Source organism: Poecile atricapillus, chromosome 2 (genome assembly GCF_030490865.1).
Source record: "Poecile atricapillus isolate bPoeAtr1 chromosome 2, bPoeAtr1.hap1, whole genome shotgun sequence".
Classification (NCBI taxonomy): Eukaryota; Metazoa; Chordata; class Aves; order Passeriformes; family Paridae; genus Poecile; species Poecile atricapillus.
Genome location: NC_081250.1, coordinates 67907791 through 67934283, shown reverse-complemented (window position 1 = coordinate 67934283; position 26493 = coordinate 67907791). Strand labels below are relative to the sequence as shown.

The window sequence follows — 26493 nt, the reverse complement described above, 5'->3', positions numbered from 1 at the left end:
TCAAAAATAAATGTACTTCCAAAACATGCATGACAAGAATCCTGACCATCCAGAATCTGGGCCCCAAAGGCACAAGCAGGTCTGGCTGTCCCTACTGACCCTTGTGTTTGTGCCATGTACTCATGGCCCAGGATCCCATGTCAGGCCCCCAGTCCCTGCTCCAGCAACACCACAGCTGGGCTGCTCTCCCATTTCCCAGAGCAGAGCCACATCCTGGCCTGCCCTTGGCCCACTCTTTTCCTCAGAGAGGAGACTGATGCTGCCCTGGGGCCCTGCTCCTGGCAGGGTGGTGGGACAGGCCCCAGCTGCCCAGCTCTGCGCTGACAGCCCCATGGGAGCCCCTGCTCCACTGACCCTCACAGGGCCCCAACATTCAGCTTGACAAACTGGAAAGGCACACGGCTTAGCTGGCTTTCATTTGAAGAATGTGGCTGTACATTTTAAAAATTCACAGTACTTACTTATTTATTTTTTAATTCACACAATTTAAAGTGCTTTAAAAGATAAGTAGTTACCATGTGGTCAATAATTCATAGGAAAATTCAAATGAATTAGGGACAACATTGCACCAAAAGCCAATGACGCTGCTTTCCAAAATATCAGTCAAGGAAAACTCAGGGAGATGAAGCAGAATTACCCAAAGCAACATGGTAGGCTGACAACAAGTTCAGGAATTTAAATAAAATATTCCAATATCCAGTCCAATACACATGTCTACCAGATGCTATTTCTGCTTCATCTCGGTTAACTAAGAACACTAGCAGAAGAATTAAAACTAATTAGAGTAAAACAAATAAAATGAAAATTATTCCCAATTCTAATTCCAGAGGCTACTCAGGAAGTCTTTGAGTGAGTGAGAACATATTCCCTTCTACTATAGAAATTTACCTTATAAGAATCTGCTTCATGTTCAAAAACAATAATGGCAAAATTTGATTTCACTGATGATAGTTAAAATACAGAAATCCTCCACTAAGCTGATTTGTATTAAACCACAAACACCTAGACCCAAGACCGACATCTAGGCAGAGGTTTCATGTGGATACACACCATGTTTACAGTATGAGTAACATGTGGAGCACAGGAATTGCTATTACTCAGCGTGTTTCAAAAACTATGGGGAAAAGAAAGAGGATTTGACATATCTGGGAAAGTGTACTCAAAATAAGACCAAATAACACTATTTGAAGCTGCAGAAGTGTACTGAAGGTGAGTTATATTTTATTTCATTAAAATATATTTTAAAAACATATTGTGTAAAAGAATTAGGATTCTCAATAATTTATTATTTACATTAACAAATTCTGTTTGACCATTATTCTATAGATAGAAAAGTCTGCGGAAGGGAGTTGTGGAGTTGTATCAGCTTCTTCAGGACCAAACAAGCCTCTTTTCCAAGAAACATGTCCAAAAATGCATTTCTTTCCATTTCAGTCCCTTCAAAATAATATTTGCAAACAGATGGCAAAAAGCTCAATGAAAGGTCATGTTGGTGAGCGTTGAGCACTCACAGTGAGAGCCAGGAATTCAGGGTGCTCTGCAAGGGAGAGACACCAAGGAGACTTTAACACTGCACTACTCAATAGTAAAGATGCTGCAGGGTCCATTCACACTCTTGCTCCCACTGTCCTATCTCTGCTGAAATCCATGGCATTACACAACAAGGAGGTCTGCACCTGACCCCTCCAGGCAGATCTCAGAAAATTGGACTCCTTGAGACACCTTGAGACAGGGTGGCAGTGGAGAGACTGTTTTTCCTATCACTGTAGGCACACTGCAGCTTATCATTCTTTTCAGTCCAAACACAACATAAATCTCAGTGTCTTCCTTCCCATCCTCTGGGAAGAAATATGCATAGGGAATCATCTCTCTGATGTAAACATCTGTAAGCATCATTCACGTATGCTGGTCCACATGAAAAGAAAAAATATTATCAAAGTGCCTGCCATAGCCTTGACCCTTCTTGGTGGAGCAGCTCAGCTTTCCATCGGTTTCCAGACTTCTGAAATCATCTGGGTACCCAAACATCATGCACAGTTCATTGCAATGCCAGTTGCTGTCTGCTTTACTATTCCAGGAAAGAGCAGTCAGCCTTTCAGTGATTATACAAAAGCCCATGATTAAAAGAAGTAAAGCTGTCAGCTCATGTGCTCTGTTTCCTGGAGGCACTCAGTGGTATTTCTGACATCTCGTGTAAGGCACCAATCATCCGGTAGCCGAGCAAAAAGCGACCCACGAGACCTCCATTAAGCAACTGCAGAGGGAACTGACAAAGTTCAGCTGGTTTGCTTGTCTTCTTGCTTACAAAGCATAAAAAGTGTGGTCACGCCATCTGAGGAAGTTTCTGGTGGTATCCTAAAAGGGGAACTCAACTTGCACCACAAGGAGCACGGGTGACTTGTGCCTGCTTCAGCACAAGGCAATTCCCACAGACATAGCAGAGACTTCCTCGATCCCCAGGAAGCCTCTGTTGCCTTGCTTTCACAGAAAGTGAGTTTGTTGTCAGCAGCAAAGCAGATTCCTCCTTACAAGATGTCTCCATAACACACAACAGAGGACCACACTTACAAACCAGCCTTGTGGCCCTCTTGCTGCAGCTTCCCTGCTGTTGGTCTTGTCTGCACAGCCTTATTCACTGAGATGCAATGCCAGAGATAGCAGAACCTATGGACAAAGAGGTTGGCTGGATGCTGGCTGACTGCATCCCCAAGCAGCCTCAGTCCAGAATGTCAGTCTCAAATGGGACCAGGTGGTAGTATGTCAAATTGGTAACATAGGCTGTTGGATCATCACTGTCTTCCAGCTCTGAGGTAAAGTCACTAACACTTTCAAACCTAAGGAGAGATGAAAAAAAACAAAACACCAAAAGGCATTAAGTCATTTAGAAAATCAAAGGAATTGGAAAAAAAGGACTAAGGGAATGGGAGAAGCACTTGGACCTGATTCCATCCACACCTCCTTCTCCTCCTATACTCATGTATTTATGAGTAAACCATAGGCCAGTGAGAACCATGGTGAACACAAGCAGGTAATCTTGTCACCCCTGACTTTCAAAGCTACTAGTGATGAAGGAAGGAAGGGAGGAAACAGCAAATGAGTCTTGGAAGAGTGAATCACACAGTTGAAGTCCACATCCTCCTATTTTGTTCCCACAGCATGTGTCAACAACACAAAATGTCTCAGTTCTCACATAAAAGTGAAAAAGAAACTGCCTTTGTTTCCCATCTGAATTTGGACTCTCAGTCTTTCATTTCACAGGCCCCTTCTCTGGGTTTGGCTTTTGTAAGAGGCCAAGTGTCTAACACAGGTAGCAAAAAATGACTACAGTGTCCTTCCTCCAGAGTCTAGCTGTCCTTCCCATGGTACAAGATTTAGATTTTGACAATCAAAGAATCTCAAAATATAAAAAGATTCTGAAATTTAGTTTCACTTGTTTTGGTATTTTCCTCCCCACTTCCCAACACCTGTTTCATAACCTGAACTCTTGTAAGAATTACCTACCGTCTCATACCTACTCTCAACCAGAAGTCATCAAGCTGTTAAAACCTACACTTCTCAGTTACACATATTCCCATTCCAAGAAGGCTTGAATTTCTATGGTAAGAAACATTATCTTCTTCCTAGATAGTCTAGCAGTTAAAGACAGTCACTGCAGGCCAAGGACTAAATTTCACCTAAGTTGTAAATGGGGTTTGAAAAACTGTAAAGTTTCTTTTGCTCAAACTCTCTCTTTAATATCTTGAAAGAAATGTCATTCACTATGACAGAGTGAGAAATAAAAGGAGGTAGAAACTGCAAAAAATTGCACAAGATGGAAAAAGAAATTTTAACCCAGATCTTACTTTTAGCACGTGTCTGTCTCCAAGACCTTTATCAGCCTAGCTGGCCTACTGCAGCTCTCTGAATGGCAGATAAACAGATGAGCTTTAAAATAATTAATATTTAAAACTGCATCTCATCTGCACATGACCTAGTTAGACTCTTTAGATAAGTGAAACAATTGCAGACATCCCTCTAACCTCACCCTAGAGGGTGACCCAAGAGTTAAGTATTTCAGAGGAGCTGAAGAAGAGTGGTAGGATAAAAAAACAGGTAAGTCTCCCACTCCCATCTCTTCCCAAAACTTTATTTAGAAGTATCATGGGTTATTGGATAGTCTAGTCTATACATCTTGCAATGTATGGCCACAGTTCTCTTTTCCATTCTCCTTGCTGGTCCTCCCCATCTCGTTTTTTTAAACTATTGGACCCAAAATAGAAGACTTTTTTTGAGCAGAAACTCATGGATTTTCTCACGCGATGCTGTTGCTTTGCTATTCACTTAAAATGAAACAACAATGAGAATGAACTTTGAATGTTTATTAGCTTCATTCTTCCAGTCCCTCCAGGCTGTTTACTTGCCTGCATGTGTGGGAACGTGTGCACAAGGGAGTTGACTTGGTTCCTTGCAAACACTTCACAGATCATGTTGTGCTGTCTTATGGACTGCAAGTCATCCAGAAACAACAGATTATGAAATACCAGTGGGGCAGATAGAGTGAAGAAAGTGGATGAGGAGTCAAGAAGGCTATTCAGATTCTGGTCTCTTTCTCTTATCAGCATAAAGTTACATTATTACTTATGAAAGGTCCCACAGATTTTGTGGTTCTCCAGCCTCACTGATAGGTTACTACAAGCAGAACGTGAGGTCCAAAGTAGTGGAAGTCAGATGCTGTGGTTAAGTAGAAAGCTTTTCTTGCCACCAAAGAGGAATTGTGTGCAGAGCAGCCTGCAAAGCACTGCTCTGGAGGGCTCATACAAAACCAAACTCAATAAACCAGGACTGGTTACCACGGTAAATGTTCTAGCTGTACACCAACCATCAAAATGCTTTTGTGCTGTTACCAGCAGGTCTTTCTCTCAAAATAAATTCTGCAGCTCTATGGTGGACCTTCAGATTCCTGAACTACTGCCATTAATTTTTTCCCTCAAAGTACCTTGACAGACACACTTGTCTTTTTCAAGAGCCTACTTCTTGTACCGTAAGACAAAATTCTTTACCACTTTAACCTTGGTTAATGCATTACGTTTGCTAGTCAGATTCACTAGGAAGAAGAGGTAACAAAATAGTAGCTTATCATTTGGGCAGGCTTGCTAGGTAAAAAACTGGTGGTTGGGTTCAAAGAGTGAGGGATGGTGAATGGAGTTACACCTGTTTGGTAGCCTTTCACAAGCAGTGTTTTCCTGGGCTTAGTTTTGGGGCCAGTCCTGTTGAATATCTTTAGTGATGGTCTGAATGTGGGGATCAAGAGCACCCTCTGTCAGTTTGCAGAAGACACCAAGCTGAGAGGGAGTGCCAATGTGCTGGAGAGCAGGAAGGCTTTCCCAGAGGGATCTGGACAGGCTGGATTGATCTGCTGAAGCCAATTGTATGAGCTTCAACAAGACCAAGTGCCGGGTCATGCACTTGTGTCTCAACAAGTGGCCCCATGCAGAGCTACAAGCTTGGGGCAGAGTGGCTGCAAAACTGCCTGGAAAAAGAGGACCTGGGGGTGCTGGTCAACAGTGGCGGAACAGGAGCCAGCGTGTGCCCAGGTGGTCAAGAAAGCCAATGGCATCCTGGCCTGAAATAGTGACCAGCAGGACCAGGGCAGGGACTGTCCCCCTGTATTTAGCACTGGTGAGACCACACCAGTTCTGGGCCCCTCACAGGAAGAAGGACATTGAGAGAAGGGTAGTGGAGCTGGTGAGGGGTCTGCAGCACAAGTCCTGTGAGGAGCAGCTGGGGGAGCTGGGGTTTTTTAGCCTGGAGAAGAGGAAGCTCAGGGGAGGCCTTATCACTCTGTACAACTCCCTGAAAGGAGGGCAGCCAAGTGCAGGGTTGGACTCTTCTCCAGGCAATAAGTGACAGGCAAGAAATAAGGGCCTCGAGTTCTACTGGGAAAGGTTTAGGCCGGATATTAGGCAAAAATTCTTGGCTGAAAGGGTTATCAAGCATTGGAACAAGCTGCCCAGGGAAGTGGTTGAGTCACCACCACTGGAAGTATTTAAAATATACATTCATAGAATTACAGAATGGTTGGTTTGGAAGAGACCTTAAAGATCATCTAGTTCCAACCCTCCTGCCATGGGCAGGGACACCTTCCACTAGGTCAGTTTACTCAGAGCCCCATCTAGCCTGGTTCTGAATGCCTCCAGGGATGGGGAATCCACAACCTGGGGAACTTGTTCCAGTATCTCACAACCCTAACCTAAAGATTTCCTTCCCAGTAGCTAATCTAAACCTACTCTCTTTCAGCTTAAGGACACCTCTCTTATCCTATCACATGCCCCCATGAAAATTCCCTCTACATCTCTCTTGCAGGCCTCCTTCAGGTACTGGAGTGAATTTTCCAAAAAAGCAGCTTATCCAATGCCACAGGCTGGGCTGCTGGCCTAGAAGACAGAAGTGCAAACTGTCTAGCCAGAGAAAGGTACCTCTGTAACAAAACCAAAGCAGAAGTCCAAATGCATTTATTTACCACCTTTTTTTTCAAAAGGACTTCAGACTACTCTCCAAGAACCACACACAAAAAAGGACTAGCTACACTACATGGATGCTGAGCACACTGGCTTCACCACAATTTGCAACAGTATGGTGTGCAGCCAACCAAAATCAGAGAGAAAATGAAGGAAGCAGAAAAGACCTACTTCAGAACAAGAGTAAGCAACTGCAATGTGGAAAAGTGCTGTGGTTTCTTTTGCAGCAAGTATGAGACTTTTCAGGTGATGGGTCACTGGGCAGGTGGCACTGCAGGCTACATAGCTAACCAGCACAGGGAATGGGCACTTCCTGCTGCAGCATCAAGCACCTCTTCCCAAAAAATACAGGTTTGCTCTGCAAAATGTCTCATTCAAGTCCATCAGCAACCAAAACCCAGAAGTCATAATGTGTTTAATGCAGCTGAAAGGAAAAAATTCCCACCTGAGGATATCAAGTCCACAAGGAATTAACTCTGATTTCAGGGTAGAACACACTATAAATCCAATTTTACTGAGACTGAAAGGGAACAGCATTGGATTTGAAAGATTTTAAAGTTTCCTTTCTGGGCTAATAACATACATTTAAACCAACAGTATAGAAAATCTCTGCTTTTGAAAAAGGTTCAATTTTTGCAAAACAGCTGTGCTGCACTGTCTCCATTATCTCCTGGCTATTATATCTTGGCTATAAAATACAGCTGCAGGATGAGAAAATTTAGGGCACTGTATAAAACACACATTTGAAATTTATTAACTTCTTGACTCTTGACTTCACATCCTTTGGAAAGTTAAACTAAGTCAGGCTGCACAAAGTCAGGCTGTTACCCTAGATTCATTTCTTCCATCACAGTTTATGGGAAACTGTGCCTACCATTCAGTTTTTATCACATTAGTATTTTCTGACTTTTCTGACTTAAGTGGGATGACAATTAGATGATTGTAGTTTCTGATCCCAGGCTGGTAAGGTTTGCTTGGGCTGGAGCACATTTTTAAAATCAAAACCAGCTGTAAATATTTTTTAATATTTTTAAAAATAAACAATTAAAATAAAGCAGGAAAATGCTTTCTTTGGTAATTTTCTCCTATAATTTGTGACTCTCAGTACAAAGACTAATCCACTGTGAAGTATAACAATTTTGATTTCCAGGTATTGGCCTTACAGAATAACCTCTAGTATGCTATTTCAGCCTCATTATTAAAAGCTTATAAGCTTAAATGCTGTTAGCAAGGTCAAGGTTCAAAATACTTAGTTAATAAAAAGACTTCAAGAAATTACAATTACACAAGTGCCAGATACACTCTTCAGCCCCTCCCAAAATGTTGCCAAGCTCTAAATCTTGTTACAGACTGGCGTTTCAAATATGACAAGACAGATTACTGCATTCAAAGATAAAGGCTCAATAAGTCTTTCAGTATTCGCTTTCCTTCATTCAACTGGTCTAATGAAAAAGTAGGTCAACACTTCTCATCAAAAATATTTAAATGATTCACTATCTGAAGCTCATTGAAATATCAATTACCTGGTATGGCAGACATCTGTAGGATGCATATTTCCATCAATACCCATCTGTGAATACAGTCACTGAATTAAGACTTACATGAATCATGGAATCACAGAATGGCTGGGGTTGGAATGGACCTCTGGAGATCATTCACTCCAACCTGTCTGACAAAGCAGGGTCACCCAGAGCAGGTGACACAGGAAGATGTCTAGGTAGGTTGGGAAGGCCTCCAGAGATGGAGACTCTGTGACCTCCCTGGGCAGCCTGTTCAGTGCTCTGCTGCCCTCAGTGTAAAGAAGTTCTTCCTCATGTTGAGATGAAGCTGCTTGTGCTTTAGTTTATGGCCACAGAAGCCCTCCTGGTTACAGGTTTCTGACCCCAGAATATCTACATCCATTAGGAGGCTGAACTTTCCAATGAAACCAGTCTACCTTGCCTTTTCCCTGAGGATATACACATGCTACCCCAAGTCCCAGCTGAGCAGCTGTTGACCTTTGCTCAATTACTTTAAGGGATGTGTTCCCTCTGAGGACAGTGTTTTGCTTCCCAAACATTCTACTACCCTTTGTAGCAGGATATGCCATTTGTTAGGCTGTTGGAGTTTCCAAGTTTGGGCTCAAATCAGCTCTCATCACAGTCATGAGAGAAAAAAATAATTCTCCCTTCACATCACCCCTACAGCAATCACAGTTCTTTTTTTCATACACAGAGGATTGATCACTCTGCAGTCAATCACTCTCCCATTTTACCCACTTTAACAGGAAATTGCTGTGAAGTGTTAGCAATCAGGCCCAGTAACCTTTTACCAGTCAGGATGACAGCTGTACCAGTCTTGCTCTTAGACAGTCAACATTTTGCTAGGGGGTGGGAAAGCTATAGTGACAGCATTGCTCTTGCTCAAGCTCCACTTACAAATGTTCTGCTGAATCTACATCCAGGTGCTTCTCTTTCCCATTAGGTATACTGTGGTCAATGACTATTGTTTCGGTGTTGGCTAAACAGAATCCATTTGATCGCATGATTTCTGTTGGGAGAAGAAAAAAAAAAGATTTAAAAAAAAAAAAGCTGGACAACAACTGTGTATCATATGTAATTGACACTGATATGTAATTGACATGGCTATGAACAGAGATGTGTGCATGACACTGAAAATCTGCACAGGAGAGCAGGAATGAAAAGCTGATTTCACAGCTTCTCACATCTGCAAACTGATAGTGCCGAAGCAATTTTATTCACCTAACCAATTCATGACACAGAGCATCTGAAGCAACTACCACTACCAAATCGTAATTGTATTTTTCTTACACAGTTCTAGGCCTAAGCAAAAATAAAAAAGATATAAAAAGGGAAATGAAAAGTGACCTTAAAAGTTAATTCAAGCACCAACTCTAAGTCATGTAAAGAAATACCATGTTTTACACTGCCCTTCATATTGTTTGCTTCTAACTGTGTTAGAAGCCTCCAATACGGAATGTCTAAAATTTACACCTAATTCCACTGACTTACTACATTGGGGAGAATTGATAATTAAAGAACAGTATTTGATGTGAATGAGAAGTTAATCCACATTGGTGCTATATGGAAAGTCAAACTAGGCAATTCACAAGGATTTCCTTTGGTCACACAATTTTAGATGAAGCTAGGACCAACGCAAAATAAATGTCCATTTCAAAAAACATCAGCACTGACTTAAGCAGGATAACTTTTGATCTGCCTCAAGACACTATGACCCTGTGTTAGAGCCTTGCTTGTTTTCAGCACAACAAAAAAAATTAGTTTGTGGCAGAAAACACACCAACAAATCTCAACTATATATAGAGTTCAAGCAATGAACAGATGAGACAGGAGAGACGAGGTTTGTTTTGTTTTTTTTTAACATTACATGCTCCTGCATTAAGGTGAAGCCAAAACTCACTTCCATATTATTCCTGAGAGTGTTCTTTGACTTTCATTTCATATTTTACTGCAACTCATTTTAGCAGAATACATTTGGGTGTTGTGAAAACTGATCCCCAGAAGAATCACACTTCATCTGACTCATCTTGAACCAGCATTGTATGATTGTAAAATAAGATTTACACCACAAATACAAATTCAGCTTTCATCTTAGAGGGCTTCTCTCTTCTCCATCACCCACTACTATAAGCAGGACCATGCAGGGGACTGTTTTTTCAGAGAATACAAAACATTTTTCCATGCTTTTCCAAGACTGTGAGCCAGGTAGAAAGCTGCACTATGACTAACAGGAATGTCACTATTTTCCTAGTGTCCTTGACTTGACCTAAGAGTTGCAGCATTTCACTGCTGCATGAACTGCTTTACCCATTATCATTTACTGCCATCTACTGACAGTGCTGTCAGGCACTGAACCATTTCCATTGTGCAACATCCAGATGAGGCAAATATCAATTAACATCAAATTTCCACCTCCGTTCTTAACATTAATGACAGCAATCACTTGAATGATAAAATTAATTATCATAAGATGCTTTTGGATAACTGCATAGGTAGGAAACTCTACCTCTATTTAATTAGGTATGACTCATCACTGCCAACAATAACTTGGAATTAAAACGTGTTATTATTCAGCTGACATAGTTTTGTTAGTACCAAAGAAAATTGATACCAGTTCCTTGCCAGACACTATAAAACTTGGAGGACTATGTAGTATTTAATTTCAATTAACTGTAAATAAGCTCTTCTGGTGACAGAAAACCAGGAGTTGCCATTAGGCTCAAACAAAGTGTTTCAGTATAGAAATGCAAACCCAGGCACATCAGAAGCTCACAGACCTTTTGACAATGGTCAGTAGCAGATGAAGAGGGGAAAGGCTAAAAGAATAGGCAAGGATAGGCTCTCCACTTTACCCACTAGCAATCTGTGGTTTAGGAACTTCCTATGTCTCCACCTGTGACAGGTTTCAATGTACCTTTCCTCCACTTCCTTGTCTAGTTCCCTTTTGAAGTCACTTCTGCTTTCAGTTTCACCATATCCTATGACAGTGAGTTCCACTCCATAACTATGCTTTGAATGGAAACAAAACAATATTATAACCTTTCTTTTGTTTAAAGCCTGTTGTCTGTCAATGATATTGAGAGCTCTTGTTTCATAAGTATAGGGTAATTGACCTCCTATTCACAGCTTTGTAGACTTCCATCATACCAGTCTGTAATTTCCTCTTACTGGTGAAGTGTCCTTCTTTAGTTAACCCCTTTCTAGAGAAGTTGTTCAGCAACTTGAATCCTTGCCTTTTATTTGTATAATTTTAAATTCTAATATGTCCTGAGATGAAGAAACCAAAATTGTGCATATTGTATTCAAGATGGGACTATGCTACTTTCCTCTGTTTCCCCCTCCTTTCCTAATAATATCTAATATTCTCGCTGCTGATACTGCCCATTGCTTGGCACCAAGCTTACATTTTCACAGAACTGTATCAATCGCCTCAAAAATCTCCTTTCTAAGTGGTACCAGCACTGTGATGATATGCAGTAAAGGACTGCATTTTCCTCACATTCACTGCTTTGCATTTGTCAGCCTCCCATTTCACCTGCCACTTTATTGCCTGAATGCATGTTGCACAGTCTATCAAGGAAAATTCTATGTCCTATATCACACAGCACTATTGAGAACTACATTTTGAATTGTTGATAGAGAAATAACAATGGGAACAGCAAATGAAGTAATTTTCATTCTTCAGTTCTTGCATCAACTGCAGGAAGTTAACAATTCTTACCTGATATTTTAACTGGGCTTTGAAAGCTTGGCTGAATTTTATGGACGTTGTCATTTTTTAGAACTTGGTCCAAAGGAGACCTCTCAAAGAATGTGAGGACAACTTCAGATCTTGAATACTTAAAAAGAGAGAAATAAACATGGACATCTATTTTTAACCAGCATTTTGCTCTGTCCCTCTTCTCTATTTCCACCCCTTCAGAGTATGACAGAAAGACTTATTACAAGTGACAGCTTGGAGGCATCATTACACAGTTCTGGCACTCAGCATTTACTTTAAATTGCTGCTTCTTTCAGAGTTTGGCAAAGCCCATCACATTCCAATCTGCATGAGAGTGCATGTCACCATGAAGGAGGAGTCAAGCTGGGCTAAACTGCAGCTTGGCTTACCTTCCAGGGCATGTTTATAATAGTCTTCAGAAGCTTTTCCACTTCATTAAGTCTGGCTTCTATATCATGGGCTTCTTTTATTGTGATGAGCCCTAGAAACAAAGTAAACAGATAATAAGCATAAACAAAAGCACACTTTTGCACACTTTAGCAGCCAGAAGCAGCCCCTCAGAAAGACACGGAACAACCTCAAATATGTCTTCCAGAAATGTCTTTTAAACCAGCTGATGATAGTGTGCACCCCAAACTGAGGTGGGTGTAGTTTACAAGCAGAGTTGCGAGCCTGACACAAACTCAGCTGTTTATGACCATATGTAGGAATTGCAAGACAAGCAGAAGCAGAACCACCTACTCCATCACCCGCAGTTTCACTACACAGCATTCCCAGCAGTGATAGTTAAACAGCCCTCTTTCTGCTTCCAAGAACCATTATTCATAACTTTTTTTTCTGTAAATAAAAAGGAAGAAAAAAACGAAAACCAAGAAAACCAAAAGACACATTCTACAGATAAGAGCGGAAATAAACACAAGCTAAGCAAAAGGCTTTGAGAGCAGTTTTGTATTTCTATGCCTGTAAGCCCCAGTGAGTGGACCAAGGAAAATTTGTCAGTATCATGTTTTGCAAGTGCAAGATAACTGTTAGGATTTTTTTTTCATCTATTCAGTCACTGAATTATCACAGTGCTGCAGAAGGGATTAAGACAGAAATTTTACTGCCCCATATCCAAAATGATGCATTACAATGCAATATTGAATTGCTCAGTATGGCGATCTTAAACATCGATCCTGTATTTTGTACGTATAACCTGCAGGACATCTGTAACTTTCCCCTCTTCTAGCAGACTGAAGGAAATACGGCACAGCTTAGATGCATGTACGGGGCATATGAGGAGAAGTAAACCCCAAAATCTCACATGCCTTTAGTGGGCCTTTTATTGTTGATATTTGCAACCTACTTTTTCTAATCAAATCATCATTTAAATTCTACATTTGTGCGTCATTTCTAAGGAGCAGAATACACCCATGAAAATGAAATACCTAAGAGAAACTATTAAATATAACAAGCCACAATAAACAACCAACCAAACGAAAAAACAGAACAAAAAGCTGGAACAGGAAAAGACACAATAAATCAAAACCATCAAAATTAAAAAATTTGCAAAGCAGTCTGTGAGGAAGCACTTCAATAAATTACAATTGTGTTAAAGTAAGTGTATCTCCATCTTCCTATTCAAAAGACAAATGTAGAGCCATCAAACATGCAGAGTGTGGGAACAGCATCCACAAACAATTTCAGTCTGCACCAGTCCTCGGTGTTTGCTACCAACGAGATACAATCCCACAGAAACTTTCCAGACAAAAGTGTGACTTGGAAGCTGTCAGCTCTCCTCCGGTTACAGCTCTAAATAAAACAGAGATTGTCTCCAAAGCAACCAGCTTTACTTGACAGTTGTCCCACAAAAGTCCCCTGCTTGTCTAAGCCTTTCTCTTGCTCAGCAGTCCTTCATTTTGCCTATTTTTTCAGTGTGGCTATCTCCTCACCCCAGTACAGCTTGCCCCTCTCCTGACATTAGAGCAATGCGTACCAGCAGGCATATAAGGGCACAGGTGGTGTGTGTGTCTTGCTTTGCCTGGTGTACGCTATAGTCAGGTAGCTTTTCTTGGAAATTCTCTGAAATTCTCTGTAAATATGAATAAACTCATCTGCATGGGGCCACAGACTGCATACTGGCTGGGCTGTGCTTGGTATTACAGACCTGAATTGCAGACCAGCGCACTTCATCATCCTAACTATGGGGTGCAGGCCTGGGTGGATCTGCTTCACCCCTCCACAAATATGTTCCCATCCCACACTTGGAACAAGTTCAAATTTTTCGATGAAAGGGCTTTCATCTTCCCTAAAAGAAAGAAAAAGCTGCCAATGGCCCCACAGCTCAGACACCCATCCATGATGTTAGAAACACGCTGCTGGCCCTGCTGCAGCCCACATCAGAGAAAACAGAACCAGCCACCCCAGTGCCAGCTGCCGTGGGGTGCCTCCACTTCTCCTGCTGGTCTTGATCCACTCTACATAAACAGTGATACAGTCAGAGCACAGGCTACCCAGCTGTGGCTCCCACCTCATTGCCGATCCGCCAGGGATTCAGCATTCAACTGCTCCCTCTCAAATCTGCCCTCGATCTCAGACCCTTTCCCAGATAAGTGTGCACTGTTGGAATTAGTGTTTTACCAGGAGGAGGGATACTTTCAAACAAATTAAGATATTCAGACTGGGAGGGGGATAAAAAAGAAAAAAAAAAAAAAAACCCAAACCACCTTGGCAACAGCTCTGAGCATTTATCCCACGAGGAAAACCAGCCAAGCGGTCAGGATTTCTCTCATTAGTAATCAGGGAAAGCATCTGCAGCTCCACACGGCCTTTTTATGCTTCACCAAGAAGTCAGACAAGGCTGTCAGCCTGTTGCACTGTCACAGATCACCCTGTGGGAGGTTTTACAGCTTCTTGCATTCACAGGGAATTTCCAGCCCTGGTATATTATCTCCTTCCACCTCTTGGAAAGACACCAGCCATGCAAACCCACACTCCAACTTGGAAACTGGCACAGAAGGCTTGTAACATCTGACACCATAAAAACAGTTTCTTACTGAAGCTTTCAGTAATACCAAAACCAAAAAGCAGACAGCGTAGGAAGGAGGGTGATACATCTGCCTGGACAGCTTCCTATAGATGTTCTTAATGATTGCAGATGTGCAGCTTTGGGGAGTAAGGCTGCTGACCTTAAATGAATTCCCCATACAGGGAGTTCAATTTGGCCGGGATAAAGCCTTTTTTTTTCCATACATCTGCAACCCAAACAAACAGAAACCACTTGACTGGGCTTATATACACATATTTAAACCTGTAATTTCTTCTGCAATTGTCATCAAGTTTGTGAGGCCCTCATTTATCTTAATTCTACAGGGCTCTGTTTTTTAAAAGTTAACAGATGCTCTTGCGGTTTTCAGATAGTCATAGACCATGATCCCACAACCTGACAGACTGCTCCCAAGCCCACAGCCATGCTAACCAGAGCGAGGCACTGCCTGCCCAAGCAGCCAGGAGGAGTGGAGGTCCTGGTGCTTCCTCTCCATCCCTTTCAACACTCTCTAACTGGCTGCTGTCATCAACCACAGCACCTACGTGCGTGAGGAGCACTGGGGTTTCGCAAGGTAAAGTCTCTGGTGTCAACAGTGGCTTAAGGGGTTCCCACCCCCCCCTACACCTCATTTCCTCTCCCACACCACAACACAGAGCTGCTTCTGCTTTGCCAGCACAATTAGGTGAGCAGCAGGGAATACCTCAAACCACTCCTGTCAAAGGCAGGAAACCCCAGACTCCACAGAAGAAGCAAGAGACTGCAGCTGAGGATACCCCATCCAAGCTCCTTTCTCACCCAGGCACTATATTAAGTTTGAGCAGGAATCAGAATTTGTGTAAAGAAGGGTCACAGAACCGCACCCAAGTTTCCAGGCCTACTCTTCACTTTGTGGGAGCTTCTCCTTTGCCTGTCTTCTTTCTTCTGTTTGGAAGATTTGTCAGGGCAGCAAGAAAGAGAAAAAAAAACAAAAAACAGAGACCGTTTCAGGATCTCCAGACGCTGGAAACGTCTGAACAGACACACGGACATGCCAGCTGACACTGCAGACAGAGCCCAGCTCCCCCACCATTCATTAACCCTGACAAAAATGCACCAAAATGTGGATGCATCTGGAGTGTGTGGGATCCCCTGGCCACATAGGAAGCATCCATACAGCAGCTACAACATGTCCCAAAGCTGTTGTCTCTGCCCATGGGCCATAAAAATAAGATACCAGTAAAGCAACCAGTATCCTGGAACCAGTTGTGCTTTCTTCACTTTGTTATAGATGGGTTCAGTCATGCAACAGAGCTGAACTCAGAGCTGGGAAATTTGTTAGTGAGGTCATGGTGAAAGTCTGTTCTCATGCCTTTTTTCTCAGCTCTGGCCCTTGTCTGGACTGCTAATGGAAAACAGGCACAGACTCCTCCCAGGAAAGCTTTGCTCTCTGTCTTGTTACCTGTACTATACTTGGACAATTAGCTATTATTCCAAGTGATTTAAATGCTATAAACACCTATGTTTATAGGGTTTAAGGTAAACTGGAGTCCCACTGGCTCCTTTTTTTTTTTTTGCCACAAACCCAACTAACAAAGTTCTAAAATTCCTTCACCCTTCACACGTGGGAGCTAGCAGGCTGGTGACAGGAGGGATGACACTGCCTAACCCAGCTTGGCACTCACCCATGCCCGGGAGATTGCTTTATTTTTATTACATAGTCAGTGACCTCATTCAGTCCTTTTGACATTCCCTCTGCCCCTTTCCAGACTGAGAGCCCCAGGCAGAGTCCTTAAGGCTGAAAGGGATTTGCTTTCAGTTTGAGACCAAGCGTAGTTAGCAACTCTGCACAGAGAAACATGTGTCTGGAAAAGTATGGCACAAGCAGCACCAGAAGCCTGCAGCTTTCTTCCTGCCCTGGGTCCCTGGTGCCGGGGCAGCTGCAGGAGGCTGGGAGAGCAGGACAGCAGCTGTGTACCTGGCACGCTGGCTCACAGCGTGGGAGAGGGGCCCAGAGCGGCACACAGGCAGGAAACGAGCTCAGCAGCAGAGGAGAATGAACTGAGAGCCAACTCCTGTTGGAAACACACAAGCCTTGGTAGGGCTGTCCTATTAGTGCTATGTGAGCCACCAAATCTGCAACTGATGACATTCTGAAAACCACTGATAAAGCATCCCATGTTTCTACCACAGGAAGCAGGACAGGAATTGCAGCATGTGCTTCAAGGCTCATAATTAAATCACAGAGGAGTCCTGACAGCATACACAGATGACCATTGTCTCAAAAATCCTCTAGTGTCTTCCAAGGAAGAGTAAGTTCATGCCCAAGTCAGGTATGTATCTGTAATGTCATGTCAATGATGACACACAGAAGCCTGTTTTTCTGGAGGTGTGTTGCTATGGACAAGTCACTGTGTATACATGGTACCAGACTGTGAGTAAACCCCGTCTCTCCAATCTGAAGGGCTATGCTTCGTGTTTGTGGTCAGGACGGGAGCAAAGAATGTCCAAGAGATACACAGTTTTCTCAAAATCTGTTCTATACATACAGGGAGCTGAGCAAGACCAGAAGCCAAGGTATATTTGCTGAAGATACATGCAAGATGGAATGCCAATAGTCCTAAATGCTGTGTGTTTCAGTATGCATGTGCAGATTAAAGTTGCACTGAGCTCCTCTCATCTAATTCTCTCTCCATTCCCTACAGGAAGACTGCAGAGTAGGTACCAAAGGGGAAAAAAAGGGGTAACAAATAAATCCAGATAGAAATCCTACTGTGTTCTGCTAATCTACACTCCAAGAAAGATTTGAGGCTTATAGATTTAAATCACGAGTCCATCCTTCTCTCTTTGCACAAGACCCCAAGCAGCAGTTAGGGATTTCAAATCTTTAGGGAAGACATATAAGTTGCCTTGCATGGGAGACCGCTACTTTGCTGTCTCTCCTGACCAGACTTCAATGAGAGATGTGCCCTTATTCCCCAGGAATACCTTGGCACTGCAGTGCTAAAACTTTTTTTATCCTTTTCCCTCAATTCCTCCTTTCCCTCAGATATGTTCTAAACCTTGTGTACACACACAATCCAGGATGTAGATGGAGCAATAGAAGGAAGGTCCTAGTCATTAGAGAATAGTGTTAAATAAATGAGTCTAATTCCATTCATCCAAAGAAGGGCCAGGTCCAAAGTCAGACCAGGCTTCTAGGGACTATATCTAGTTGACATCTAGACAGATCCACAGACAGATATTCCACAGAAACATGCAGAAACTGAAGCTACTCAGCTGGCACATGGATCAAGGCTGAAAGTCGACAGACAACTCAGCCCCATTTTTTCTGCTGTTTTGCTCCTTTGCACCACTTCCTACTTCCTCCCTCTGCTGAACTGGGTCTTCTCAATACCACCTCAGCTGTCATTTTCCCTGCCTCATGGCCACCATACCTCGCTCCTCCAGCAGCTGCCCAGGTAGGATCTGTCCTCACCGCAAACACTTGTTCCCTCAGCCTTGCCACCTGGGAACTATGGCATTAGCCACCTCAGACGGGATTCTGAAAAGGTCAAACCAGCTCCCATTAACAGCTGCCTCCTCTCTGATGAAGGAGAGGAGGATAAAAGACTGCTAGAAGGGCAAAGGAATACTCATTGGTATGTAAAGGCAGGAAATGAAAAAAAAAACCCAGCAGATGGGAAAGCTTGTTTCACACAACTTTTCTTCAATAACTGCAGAAATAACACCACAGGGATCCCTTAAGTCCAAAGACTTGATAAGATCCAGAGAAAAGCAGATAATTACAGGCAATCAGGGATGTCAGATCTTCAATTACTAGAGACCAGGACCATCACTTTCCTGTTCTCTGCCTGTTATTTATGCTGTTTTCTGCAGCATCTGGCTCTCATCACCAGAGACAGGATCCTAGACCTAGCTACAGCACTGGTCTGACTTAAGTCTGGCAGCTCTAGCAAGTCCTCTTTGATGCCTCTTGCCCAACTCTAAAAATCCCTCTCTCTTAGGGCAGACACACTTGCCCCTTCCCCTTGTGGGGAAGTTCATCCATCTCATGTGGCAGGAGTCACTGCAGCCTTTACATAGGATTTGCTACTGATGCAATATCACTGACATGATCACAAGATCCCTCTTGGTGGCATTACTGAGGGAGCAACTAAAAGGACACAGCAGAGCTGAAAAGAGGGGTGGGTGTAAGGAGGTGGACTTTTGACATTTATCATATTGTGCTGCCCTTCTTAAACTTGATTATGAGGACCAAAATTTTTTAAAGAGGGATCAGTACACAAAATGCATGTGGGTCACTCCATATCTTCAGAAGTTCCACTAGGTAGTAGCAAACATATTGAAGATACTGAAATAAATCTGTTCGATGCAGAAAGAAAAAGAGCTTTCAAAACCCTGCCCACCTCTTTCTTCTTTTGCAGTTCATTTGAAGAAGATGCAGGATGGGGAAAAGCCCTGTCCAAACAATTGTCTGACTGAAATCCCCCAGAGCAAAAGTGACCATGACCTGAGGACCCTGGCACATTCGAATACCCATGCAAAGAAAGGAGACAAGTTAAAAGCTGGGAAACCCAGACCCTCAAGATGATGGGTTTTCCACACATTGTATTATTCGTTACGAGATCTCCCAGGATCTCTGGAATGGAAAAGGCATGTTTTGGTGGCAGAACACAGCAGACAGGCTTTTCCCACAGAGTTCCCAGTCTTGATGCCTGATGAGCCACAAGAAAGAAAGATGTCAGAGAAGCATGAGATAGGAGTGAACAAAGCAGTCAAAACCTGATGAAAAATGCAAGCTCCTACAACCATTTTTAGTGCTGATTTCTTATCAGGTGAGGGCTGTCATGAAAAACACACCTCATTTCCATTCCTTTCCACCAAAAACTTCCCTGACACATTGCCTTGGTTCACCACAAAAAGGCAGCTTGAGTCTAGCTTTGTAACAACACAGTCAGCTTCATTTATCTCCATCATTACAAATGAACCATGAAATTCAGCTGATAAAAAAACAAACCCAGAAGCCACAAACTTAATTTTGGTTATACAGTTCTGCTAGAGCCTGATAACCAAGAGCTGCATCTTTTGTCTGCCAGAAGACAGAAGCTCTGAGCAAGCTCCACTAATGAACTGTTGACAATGTCAACAATGAAAAGAGCACAATAGATGCAGTGTATTTATCTATATTGTCACAGCACCAAGAAACAGCTGCTGTCTGTGGAAACCACTATGCTGCTTCTCATAAATCACACTCCCAGATGGTCTTGTAAACAACAACAACAACAACAACACTATAGTGCAGCATATAGAAAACTAAGTTATGAATGCAGCATTTGCAAGCAATGTTCCTGGGCTGGCTCTTTGAGAACTGCCTTCTGTGCTGTGCACATCCTTCCAATGGCAGCCCTGGAGGAGCTTCCTGCTGCACAGCCACTCGGACATGGAAAACAGCTGATCACCTCCTTCCTGCAGGAGGATGCCATCCCAGGGCCAGGCACAAGGCCTGGAGATAGAGCTCAGCCTGGTCTCTCTGAGGGACCGCTCAGGTCTGCTGCGCATGAAGTGACTGCTTCTACGCCACGAGGCGAGGTAAAGGTGCAAGGTTTCTACAGGAAATCTCCACCATCACTACTAGAAAACTTCTATGCATGGACAGAGGTTGAGCACCTGTAAGGCGGAAGGGTACAGAGAAGATCTGCAGAGCCATAAATAACCATGGATGGCAGCACACCGGAGGGAAACCTGGAGCCAAAGAAGAGGAACAGAAAGCAGCTCAGGGAAAGCAACTTGGAGAAGCAGAGGGGAAATAACAGAAGAGCAAGTGGAAAAAACACCACGACAAAGCAGAATGAGTCAGAGGAGACATGGAAAGGAGGAAAATGAGAACTTTGGGAAGAGAGGCCCATCTAGTAATAAAATAAATCTGTCAGAGAGTTTCTGGTTTGGCAGCTCAGAGTATCAGAGCAGGACCAGGCACTACAGGTAGGAACAATATGAACAGTTATATTGGAAGAGCATCTGAGCTATCTTCTATCTGTTTTGATAACAAAGGCAACAAACAAGTGCAGAGGAAGATTGCCAGAAACCACCCTGCCACTCCAAAGGCAAAAAAATCCCAGTTTTGAAAGGCTGGTAATGTGCTCTTTTGGCTTCCTTAAGGGGTTGATTCCGCCCTCTGAAGTCAGAGGTGAGGGAGGTGTGTGACTGCTGACTGCACTGAAGCTGGCTGAAGCTCTAGGATAAATCTTAGATGAGACCTCCTCACAAGTAGTATTCAGAGAAAAAAAGAGAGGGAGGGGGAAAAGGAAGAGTCATTTTCCAGTTTTATACCTCAGTTTTGGTGTCTATTTGGTCTGTTGCAATTATTTCTATTTCCATCAATTTTAAGTCAGCTTCTAAGTCCATAGCTCTGCCTTTCTCAAGAAAATGGATTAAATTCAAAAGTAGACTTTATATAGAGAAACAGACAATTTAGTAACATTAGGCTGTGTTCTTTGCAGGAGTGAATGAACCTGTGTTTTCCTGTGATCCTCTTTTGTGCATTTGCCTAGAGCAAGGGACAGGCAGATTTCAAAGACAAATAAAATACTAGCAAGTTACAGCACAGTGAATCATACTTAGTCACCCTGCAGGTATGCACATATCTAACCTTGTTTACCAGTTTCCTAGTGAGATGCCTTGTGTTGCTGAATGTTCTTGGCCTTTAGCATCATTGTACCCTCCAGATACAGAGTGCCCTCTGCCACGTGTTCTTATTAGCTACCAAAGACAAGACCAAACTGTGGGAATGCCCTACTCCCCCCAGGGACCTCCCCATCTCTCATATCAAAGAAAGGGTAAGATGAACAGCCACTGCAGACAGCTACACCTCCCATCCTCTCCTCTGCAATCTGAAAGCACTCAGCAGCTCCAACAAATAAGGAAGGGGAGAGCATTGTGGAAGTCAGTCCGAGAGGATGGGAGGCCAAGAAAGGAATGGAGAGGATGGTTTCCTCGTGCTGAACAAGAAAAGGAGCACATTCCATCAGAGCAGGAACTGTCTGCTGAAGCCAGCAATAAAGGTAACAACCAAGTCTTTCTAAAATTGCTGACGCTTTTAAAATAACCACAACTTTCGTTTAAAAAGTTAATAACATCAAATAGCTCAAGCTTCCACTCTCAGTCATATCCCTTAAATGTAACACACTACAGCTTGACTGAGCTGTAGGATAATGCTAGTCCTTATAATGCTCCTTAGGCAAATCTGTAGGGACTTTGGAGTCCTTCAATGCGATGCAAATTTGGTTTGCAACACTTTATCACTTCCTCCAGATAAAAGGCAGAGCTGATATTCACCTTCTTTCAGGAAGCCCAAGATAAACACACACACACACACACATACAAACTCACATATATATGCAAATACATTTGTATATGTATAAAAATACACACAAAAGTATATGACTAAATGCTAACACACACAAGAATGGGCTTTTGTCAGGTGTTTTTGTTGGGTTAAGTACATTGAGCTTCACTGTAGACAGCAGGACATCTGCTTTTAAACATTTTTAAAGGCATTAAGAAACCATGCTTATCCCATGATTTTTGTAAAGACTGGACATGCCCCATGCAATCTCTTCTTGCACACAAAGCTTTGCATCACTGCCACTTAGTTAAATGAGGTTTTTATGTTTCAACTTTGTCAAGTTATCAGAGGCTGTGGCCAGCCAATTTAAAATGTTGGTATGATGAAGTGTTCTTTAGGCAGAGAAGCATACTCTGCAAAGTAATTTTCTTTAGAGCAGGAGCAGCATAATTTTGAACAGAGTATTGCTAAAATTGTGACGCATGCTGTAATTGCTTAGAAACTACTCCTGATTTTTATTCTGTCTCTGTTGCAAAGTTAACCCCCACTCCCTCAACAAGCTAAACAGATCATAATCTATTTATATTAGGTTTAGATTTTTCTGATCCTAAACTGATGCTTTGCTCATTCCCCATTCTACTGAAGTCTCTGTTCCTGAGATAAAGGTAAGTCAAGGTTGCTGGCTCTAGATTTTAGGCAGAGATTGAGCAACCCAGGCTGAAGATGGTTAATCTTTCCCAGTTGTTCATGCATGAATGGTGTAGCTACCTGGGACTGTCAAGTAAAGCCAGTGCAAGGGACTATAATCCCATCTGGCTCACACAGCACAAATAACACTTCAGAGAGAAGTGAAGAGTTGAATACTTTGCAAAAGCTCTGGCAGGCCTTGAGACAGGAGAGGAACCATGCTGCTTGAGACAGGCACTGAGGAATGAGAAGGGCTTTAGGATGAGCAGCTGCTCCTGTGCATAACCAATGGGGAAGGAGCACTGGGAGGGGCAGGAGGCCAAGGATCGAGTCCATTTGCAGCCAGACACAGCACACACCCCAGTCCAGCTGCCAAGCTACTCTTCAGAACCCCGGAAAGCCAACAAGAAGGACTGCCTGCACCCTGGGACGTCAATTTTTAGTCGTAGTGACTCTGGCAGGTGCTGTTCCCTGCAGACCACAGGCAGGCTCACTCCAAACCTACCCAGCATCCTCAAAAGCCGTGGCCCAGGTGCCACATACACTTGAAGGCCATGTTACCGAGAATTTACTGCCACTAAGCACTAGTAAAAATCACACCTTCAGTTCCTTGGGCAGGACACACGCGGTGGGCAACAAGCTTTTGCAGTAATTCAGATCCCTGGTCAGCATCAGAAACACATGGGGCACTGTTTTGTGCCGGGCTGGGAGGTGGGGTCCGGCAGCCGCAGGAACAGCCCCATTCCCAGCCTGCACCCAGGCGGGAGGAGACAGAGCCTCCGGCACCCAGCCCTGCCAGCATCTCCCACTCGCGGCCCGCAGCGAGCAGGAGCGCGGGGCTGCGGCCGGCCCGGCTGCCTTGCGCCCATCCCCGCCGTCTGCAGAGGGCACTCGGGACCCGCGAGTGGCGGCGGAGCTCCCGGGGCCACCTCCCGACAGCGGGGACAGCAAAGCCGGGGGACACAGGCTCATACCTACGAGCGTTTTAGTGGGAGGCATATAAAAAACCCAAAGCTAGCCCAGCACCAGAGGTTAGGGAGCTGCCAGGACCATGGAAAAAGACCTGTCTCACTATAAACACCTGCCAGCAAATATCCTTGGGAAGGCAGCCCGGGAGGGATCGTCACTGACAGGGAACAGAGGTCGCTGTCACCCAGGGACGGCCCAGGAATGAAGTCCCGTGGGTTTACAGCTGTATGAGCGGCGGAGACGCAGTTCCGACAACAGCAAAATGCAGACCCTCTGCAAGGGGGTCCCACTAGCAAGGTGAGACGCTAAGTGAGAACTTGTGAAGACTTTCCCATCCTCTCACAGAGAAAATCATGCACAGAATATAGTTTTTTTCCCTGTTCCTTTTCAATCAAATAATTTACGTCGTAACTCAAACAAGTGGGGAGACTGGAAGTGCTACACGCATTTTCAGATGACTGGATGCTCCTCACCACTCTACACACTTGAAATACGTCAGAGTAGAACACATAACTCTATCTAAAAAATACCCCGAACATTAAACAAACTAAACCCAACCGGCAAGACAGCTTGGGTACATCCTACTTCTGCACAGCAAGGCCTGAGCATGGACAACATCCCTCGGAGTTTGGTTAATCCACTTCAGAAACTGGAAGAGAACAGACGTCTCTACTAGCCGCTGCCGCAATTCCCGTTTCACAGAAGTTATGTGAGGAATTACGCCAGCTCCCAGAGTTGCTCCGTCCCCTGGCAAGCGCCGCAGCCCTTTTTCTTTTTTTTTTTTTTTTTTTTTTGCCCCCTCCTTGTGGCAAACAACATACCAACATTCGGAGATTTTTCAGCTACACCCTTTTTCCTACCAACCACCCCCCAGCCTTTCCTCGGGGAACCCGGAGGCACCGGAGAGGGGCAGCGCCATCGGGGATCCCTCTGTTGCCCCAGCCCAGCCTAGCCCGGAGCCGCGCAGCTGGAGACAGCAGCAGCAGCGATACTGAGGCCACCCTCCTGCGGGGAGCCCTCGGCTCCAAACGTATAGTCAAGAAAAAAAACAGAATTAAAAAAAAAAAAAGAGAAACACAAATCAACATCCCGGGAGGAGTTTCCGACCGCAAAACGCCCCCGCAGTTTTTCTGCCCCCCCCGCCCCGTCCGGTTCTCAGCGGCTCCAGCTCCTCAGCCCCTTCCCTCCGCCGAGGGGGATCGCTCGCCCGCCCGCCCGTCCTCCCCGGCCAGCCCCGGGGGAGCGGCGGCCCAAACCCGCCCGCCGAGAGAGCACAGAGCGCCAGGGCCGCGGAGGCTGCTCAAACCTTGGAGCAAGGGGGAGCGGGACAGCTCGGGCCGGTCCTCGGGGAAGGAGTCGAGGAGCCGCTTGAAGAGGCGGCCGAGGTCGGAGTAGCTGCGGTGCAGGTAGAGGATGTTGCGGTCCGACCACTCGGTGCGGATCTCGTAGAACTCCTCCTCGTCGCCCCGCCGGCTGATGATGAGCCGCCGGATGCCGTTCACCCAGCAGCCCCGCACGTACATGTTCACCAGCGAGGTGCCCTCAAACACGGCCGAAGCCATCCCGCCGCCGCCCGCACATCCCCCGCCGCCGGCGCAGGGCGAAGCGCACCGCCCCGCGCCGCCGTGGCCAAGTTAAGAGGAGGAGGAGGAAGAGGAGGAGGAGGAAGAGAGAAGGGGGGTGCCACCCGCCGCACGGCCCCCCCGGGCTGGCCCTGCCCGCCGGGGCTGTGTCGCCTCCCGGCGCTGGAGGGAGGCTCGCTAGTGCCTCATAGCCGGCGGCCGCAGCGAGGGGACGGCCCGGGCACCCTGCCCCGCCGAGCCCCCGGCGCCCAGCAGGGCGGCTCTCACCCCCTCCGGGGCGGGGAGCAGGGTGGCTCGGCCCCTTCTCGGCTCGGCAGGAAGGCAGAGCCCCTCCCGTCCAAAGGCGGGGGGACGCCCCTGCCCCGCAGCCAGCGCCCACCGCCCTCCGCCGAACCCTGCGGTCCCCGCGGGGCGGGATCCTCCTCTTCCTTCTCGGGACCTTTTCGTAGACACCACAGACATGACGAGGAATTTTTCTCCTCCCAGTGACCCCAGAAGGGTTGGTTTTTTTTTTTTTTTTCTTTAAGCCTCCGTCCCGGCCAGCTGAGGGAGGAAGAGGGAGACTGGCAGGCTGTCAGCCACAGGCTGGACCAGCGCCCCCGCTGCGCCCTGCGAAACCTCGATGGAGCCCCCGGCAACCGAGCCTGCACCTCCGGCGGGAGCGGGGCCAGCACAGAGAGGAAAAACAGGAGGAAGGGAGTACACAGCTGGTGCCCTGGGACTCCTTCGGCCTTTTAATAATAGTCTGGCGGGACGGCAGCCCTGAAGGAGCCTCCAGCAGCGTCGCTTACTGGAGGGAGATGGGGAGGTTTGTGTTGCAGATACTCCTTCCCGTCGGGACCCCGTGCCGTGCAGTGCCCCAGAGAGAGGGGCACGGGGGCCGCAGCAGTCGGCAGCAGGTATTTGGCAAAACCGGAGCAGCACCGTAGTGCAAGGAAGCGTGTGGGAGATTCCTGGATGTTTGCAAATGCCTTGGAGCTCCAGGGTTGAGATTTATATAGTGAAGATGAAGCAAATGACAGCACAGTGATGTAGGATGCATCATCCAAAATGGGATTCTGATGGAAGGCAGTGGCCTTTAACTGGCTTTCTAAGTGGCTTTCTGAGGCAGAGGGGCCCGGCAGGGCCAAGGGAGGCAGTGAGTAACTTCCCTGGGTCATGCCA

General features: G+C 45.1%; 1 protein-coding gene across 1 annotated transcript; it reads right to left on the bottom strand.

The window, feature by feature from the left end:
* Window positions 1-1199: 1199 nt before the first annotated feature.
* PXDC1 (PX domain containing 1) lies at window positions 1200-25687 on the bottom strand. The gene is made up of 5 exons (XM_058831821.1): window positions 25053-25687; window positions 12128-12219; window positions 11739-11856; window positions 8915-9026; window positions 1200-2834 (listed from the first exon to the last, which is right to left on the bottom strand). Exons 1-5 carry the CDS (start codon window positions 25306-25308, stop codon window positions 2717-2719), a joined length of 696 nt encoding a protein of 231 aa, XP_058687804.1. The 5' UTR covers window positions 25309-25687; the 3' UTR covers window positions 1200-2716.
* Window positions 25688-26493: the final 806 nt, after the last annotated feature.